Raw genomic sequence first — 6,447 nt, 5'->3', positions numbered from 1 at the left:
CTTGATTCTATTTTTGTTCAAACTAAAGATGGGCTCCATCTCCAAGTGCCTTCAACACGGAGGCGGGGCGTTTGACGCAACGTGACCCGTGCTTCCACTGATTGACAGCCCGTGTCACGTGACGACTGCTGACGCGCGCTGCTCGCTGGGTAGCGGCCCCTTCACTGGCCCGCCGCGGCGTCGCGCTCCGCCGCATGAAGTAGTTCCCGGTGTTTACAGACGCAAAAGGGCCGAGTGGCGGGAGCGTTGTTGAGCCGCCACGGTGGATCATGGCGGCGGGGCAGCCGCTGCCGTGATGTCGGTGCTGGATGTGGCATTGGGGGTTGTTTCCGCCAGTTGCGGGGCCTGAGCGCGGAAGTATAAAAGGCGCGAGCGCCTGCTTCCGTTTCTCTTTGTGACTCGTGTTGAAGATGGTGAGTGTCCGTCTCGCTGCTTCGTCCCGCCGCCGCCAGCGTCGCCCCCCCGCTCCCCGCTCCCCGTCCAGCCCTCGCCCTCCCGCTTCCAACACCCTTCTCTCCTCTCATCGCCCCCTGGGAAGCGGTGGTCGAAGCACGGAGCCGTTTGCGGGCCGAGGCCTACAGGCCGGGCCCGGCCCAGGAGCCTGCCTGTCTCCCCGCGGGACAGGGCCGCCTTGCGCGGGCACTAGGAGGCGGTTTGCTGGGTGGGGACACCGTCTGTCAAATGCACTGCAAGCCAGCCAGCAGAAACGACCAGAGGGCTGATGTTACATTTTGATATGATATAACTTGAATTTACTCACCTTGGAGACATCTTGTAGTTCGAAGCGAGGAACCGCTTCCAAAAAGGCCTTTGTATATTTGGAGCCCTGTTCCACAATCTGTGCCTGTTTTTAACGTTAATATGTAATAAAATCATTAGAGGCAGCTGAAAATGTGAATATATGGAATCCATAGGTGACTGGGGCACACAGTTTTTAACTTAAGAGCTTTTACTCTCTAAGAACAGAAGCAAGAAATACTCAGCAGGCCAGGCAACATCACAATCACGATAATGCTTTATTAGCCAAGTATGTTTTGCAACAAACGAAGAATTTCATTTGCAAAGTCAGTCATACAATAAAAAGCAATGGAACACACATCAATGGAGAGAGAACTATTCTGGAGAAACAAATCTATTCAAGTCTGCATTGAATACAAGTCTACTTAGAAGCAGTTCTCTCTTAAGCAGATCTATTCATTAGATCCTTAATCCCCAGAATAGTGCATAGTTTTGTTAATCTGAGTCAAGTCTCCAGAGCAATGTGAATTTTTGTGCAAGGAGGTGGTATACAACTGGTTTGAAGTTGCATTTTGGTTACCATTTCTAATGTTCCTGTAAATGAATAGTTGCAGGAACTGCAGTTGTTGGTTTAAACCGAAGATAGACACAAAAATCTGGAGTAACTCAGTTGGTCAGACAGCATCACTGGAGAAAAGGAATAGGTGACGTTAGTCAGGGAATAGGGGTACAAGAATTCAGCCCCATGCCAAATATCCTACACTAACACAGGTGAAGAGCAATGTCAATTTGATGTGTTTGTCAACCTAGCATGTTGTATGTAGTGTTAGCACAGAGGCTAAAATACGATGCTAGGGAGTGTTGTGGAGCACTGCTCCAAGAACATTTTTGAATCCTGTGACAATAAGAGAAATTAAATTCAAATGATTATATCTGGATGTCTTTTTTTTTCCAATAAATTTGAGAAACACAGCTGGTAGATTGTTAAACCCATCTGATTTGTTAGTGTCCTTGAATAAAAGTCTGCCATCTTCACCCCAGGGTGGTCCTATGTGTGACTTGAGGTCTATGATTGTTGTTCATTTTTAACACCCTCCACGACTCGAGGGCACCTTGAGTGGGCAATAAATCCTGGTCTAGCCTGCATTGAATACAACAACAAAAAACGATTTTAATTTGAGAACCGATAACTACAATGTATGGTTTATCCAATCTGATTGGTGAGCATGCAGAATGGCATTTCACTGTACCTCGGTACATTTGACAATTATAGAACTAAACCTTTTTTCAGACTAAGAAGCGAAGGAATAACGGGCGAGCCAAGAAGGGCCGCGGCCACGTCCAGCCCATCAGATGCACAAACTGTGCCCGTTGTGTCCCCAAAGACAAGGCCATCAAAAAGTTTGTCATCCGAAACATCGTGGAGGCTGCTGCAGTCCGAGATATATCGGAGGCCAGTGTTTTTGACGGTAAGTTACTGTGGAAGCCTGCTTGCCCGTCCATTTTCCCCACTGTTCTCATCTATAAGGGCTTGAGGTGGTTCTGTTAAAAGCTTGGATTCTGCTGTTGATTGTTTGCTGGTCCTTTCTTTGTTTTCAGCATATGTGCTGCCCAAGCTGTATGTGAAGTTGCATTACTGCGTCAGCTGTGCCATCCACAGCAAGGTGGTGAGAAACCGTTCTCGGGAGGCTAGGAAGGACCGAACTCCACCACCACGTTTCAGGCCAGGAGTAAGTATTGAAAGGCTGTCGGGCTCTTTGAATTGTGTATTGTTGATGTCTTTATTATTTATTTATTTTGTCGTTATTTTTTGTTTTGTTTCATTCTGCTTACATGTTTTTTTATACTGTTACTAAATTTTGTAAGGTGTGCTTGAGACTCTTGAAAGGCGCCCATAAATAAAATGTATTATTATTATTAGTAAATAAACCAGTTTAAGACCAGACATTCCAACGTTGATTAGTCATTGACCCTAATTGCTTGTGATATTGGGTTCCATAGTGGTGGTTCTTCAGAGTTGCTTCAACCAAGGTATCTTAACTGGTTAGAAGATGCACCCTGGGTGTTTGGGAGGGTTCAAGTTACATTTATTGTCGCATCCACCAATGCTGGTGTTGGTTGGATAACGGAAAAGATGAATGAAATGGAATCGCATTCCTTGACTGCTTCAGAATGCCTGAGTAGCCAGTTGTTTTTCCACCCCTTTCCTGGCTAATGTGCAGAGACACCTAGATTCCAGGTTGTGTGTTTTTAAAAATAGTGACTGCTGCTTTATGAGGAGGGGAGAATAATGTACATGGAGATTAGCGATGTACAAAAACATGTGTGCTCAGTTTACATTAATGGCAGGTGTGCAACAGAACAGTAAATATCTCAAATTTTATTACCTGTTGAATGTTTGCTTTTGACTTGTTTTTATGTTCAGCCATGGATGCCTGTTTCTGAGTGGCATTCTTTGTAGCAAACTGCTTTCCACAGCAGCTGACATTTTTCTTTTTTTCTCCATTCCAGGCTAACATCCCACGTGGACCTCCTCCCAAACCTATGTAAACATTAACAAATCCTGTCATTTGGTTTGAATAATAAATATGTTGGACCACTGAAATTTATTTGGACCTTATTTTGATGTTTGGATCAATGAAAGCTGCCTACATGATGCAGTGAGATGTGGATTTCACTGTTTTGCTGCTTATATTTGCAGTGTCACTGCTGCTCAAACTTCACTGATGAGCTATCAAGGTTTTTACATGGAAGGTTTTGTGGAAGCTAGCAAAATGGAAATTCTGTTTAGCTTCCTGGGGGACTATCTGTACCAGATTATGTCTATTGCTTTGAAAAACTTTCAAAGCAAAAAAATAAGGGATTTTCTCTATCGAGTTATACATAGATTTGGCCCGCATGACTATTATTAACACCATACAGACACTATATAATAAGCCCACTGCTAGAATTAAAGTTAATGGATATTTATCGAAGAGTTTTTCCTGTGGAAAGGGGTTCAAGACAGGAGTGTGCATGGTCACCATTACTCTTTGCATTATATTTGGAACCACTAGCTCAATATATAAGACAAAATGAAGAAATAAAATGTATTACTATTCAAGGGACTGAACATAAATTGGCCTGTTATGCGGATGATATTTTGATTTATTTGGGGTAACCAACAAACTCTCTACCTAAATTGATGCAATCACTGGAACAATACGGTCAACTATCAGGATACAAGATTAACATAGGTAAAACACAATTGCTTACATACAACTACAGCCCATCAGGAGAAGTCAGAAGTAGGTACCCTCTGGCATGGCAAGCAGAACATAGAAAATAGGTGCAGGAGTAGGCCATTCAGCCCTTCGAGCCTGCACTGCCATTCAATATGATCATGGCTGATCATCCAACTCAGTATCCTGTACCTGCCTTCTCTCCATACCCCCTGATACCCTTAGCCACAAGGGCCAACATCTCAAATATTTGGGGATCATTGTACCAAGGGATCTTACAGAACTATCAGAATGCAACCATTCACCTATACACCAAAAAATTAAGGACGATATAGCTAGATGGAGATATTGTCAATATTAAAGAGAACACTCGTCATTCCTGTACAAGCGATCATAGCAACCTACAAGGCTATAAATGCTATTGAAAATCCTTCGGTAAAATTGACTCCTAAAATATGGAAAACAGTCATAATAGATTATAATTTAAAGGAAGGTATTACAATCCTTAAATGGTGTGCATATGACACAGACTTTACTCCTAATAAATTAGATAGTAGGTTTAAAGAGTGGACAGTTAAAGGCAAAACTGCTCTTTGTAACATAATGAAAGAAGGAACACTTAAGTTTTTTTAATTTTTTTTTATTAGAAGTACAATAAGTTACAGTAATACACACCACATATCTTATTACATTTGTTGTACCCCTTCATTTTTTGAGCTTTAAGAAAGATAGAAATAAAAGAAGTGAGAAAGAGTCGTGAAAGTGCAGGAAAGTGTTGGAAAAAGAAAGCCCATTAGAGAGAGAGAGTTAGGGAAGAAAGTTAAGAAATAGACCCTAGAAAAGAAAGAAAGAGAAACAATTGCTCTATTATAAAAGAAACTCCGCAAAAATGGATATACCAACCATATTTTTCACCCCCCCCGTTACCAGATCCTGACACTGTTAAGTTTTGAAATGCTTAAAGAAGAATTCCTGTTTAGAAAAACAAGACTTCTATCGATACTTACAGATGCGGAACTATGTTAATAAAAATGTTAAAAATATAACGGAGTCGAGTATAAGATTATTTAGGAAAGCGTATAACTCAAATACTGGTAGTAAAATTATTTCATGTATGTATAAAGGGTTATTGAATCTTAAATCACACTCAACCTTATGTATTAAAATGAAATGGGAGAAGGAAGGGGGGGATAATCATATCTGAGGGAGAATGGACAGCAATATGGAGGTGTCAATGGAAGTGTACCAGCTCACAAAACTGGAGGGAGTTTAGTTGAAAAAGCCTGATACGGTATTTTATTACGCCTTCTCAGAAATCCCATTATGGTCGGAATTCTCCAGTTTGTTGGAGAAAATGCGGAAATTTAAAGGCAGATCATTACCATGTTCTCTGGGATTGCCCTGTTATTAAAGATTTTTGGAGAGAGTTACATGATGCCTTACCTTTTAGATGTCATGTGCCCCTGGAGAGTAAGACCATGTTTTTTGGACTCATACCTGAAGACTGGTGGAAAAAAGACAAATACTTACTGAATATATTGATGGTAGCTGGTAAAAAAGATCTCTCAAAGAAATGGTTATCACAGGAGAGCCCAACTCTGAATGCATAGATGAACATCACAATGGAAATTTATAAAATGGAGTAAATAACAGCATATGTTAACTTTAAACTGGATTTATTAGCCTACATCCCAAAGACGTGGTTTGTTGGTAGGTTAATTGGCCACTAAATTGCCATGTGAATGGTACAATCTGTGTACAATCTTTAAGGTATGTTATTAAGGTGCAATAATAAAGGTGCAATATAGAAAAGTGCAAATTGCATACTGCAGACATCGAGTTAAAGTTATTTTGACAGTCAGTTGGTCTTTGTGTAATGTTCATGGAATTTTCTTGAGTGTGTTGAGTAGTCTGATGGCCTGAGAGGAAAAGCTGTTTTTGAATCTGGTGGTTTTGCTCCGCTTGCTGTGGTAGCGCTTGCCGGATGGTAGGAGGGTGAACAGTTTGTGTACTGGGTGGGTGGTGTCTTTGATGATATTGGTTGCTCTCTTGTCATCTCCCCCCCCCCCCCCCCCCCCCCCCCCATCTCCATGCCAAATTGCTGATGGTAAGAAGACTCCTGTTCATCTAGACTACGGCGATTGTGAGAAGGGTGATCTCTGACAACAGGCCGATCTTGAATTGCATGTTATCTAATGGTGAGACATGCAAGGGTGTCCTGCTGTGTGATTTCTAATGTACAGTTACAGCAAGTAATTAGGAAAGCTAATAAAATATTAGCATTTATGGGGAGGAATTGACTACAATAGTATGGAGATTATAGTTAAATTATGTCAGCATGGATGAGACCATGAACAGTGGTTGAGAAAATTTGGCACACTGGCCTTCATCAGTCAGAGTATTGAGTATAGAAGTTGGAAGGTTATGTTACAGTTTTTCGTAGTTTAGAGATACAGCATGGAAACAGGCCCTTCGGCCCACTGAGTCC

General features: G+C 41.8%; 1 protein-coding gene across 1 annotated transcript; it reads left to right on the top strand.

The window, feature by feature from the left end:
• Nucleotides 1–220: 220 nt before the first annotated feature.
• On the top strand, nucleotides 221–3,343 carry rps26 (ribosomal protein S26). Its single transcript, XM_055664344.1, has 4 exons — nucleotides 221–413; nucleotides 2,030–2,207; nucleotides 2,338–2,468; nucleotides 3,250–3,343. The coding sequence occupies exons 1-4, from the start codon at nucleotides 411–413 to the stop codon at nucleotides 3,286–3,288; spliced, it is 351 nt and encodes a 116-aa protein (XP_055520319.1). The 5' UTR covers nucleotides 221–410; the 3' UTR covers nucleotides 3,289–3,343.
• Nucleotides 3,344–6,447: the final 3,104 nt, after the last annotated feature.

Source organism: Leucoraja erinacea, chromosome 40, assembly GCF_028641065.1.
Source record: "Leucoraja erinacea ecotype New England chromosome 40, Leri_hhj_1, whole genome shotgun sequence".
Classification (NCBI taxonomy): Eukaryota; Metazoa; Chordata; class Chondrichthyes; order Rajiformes; family Rajidae; genus Leucoraja; species Leucoraja erinaceus.
The sequence above is the reverse complement of the archived record's forward strand: the minus strand, read 5'-3'. Positions and strand labels throughout refer to the sequence as shown.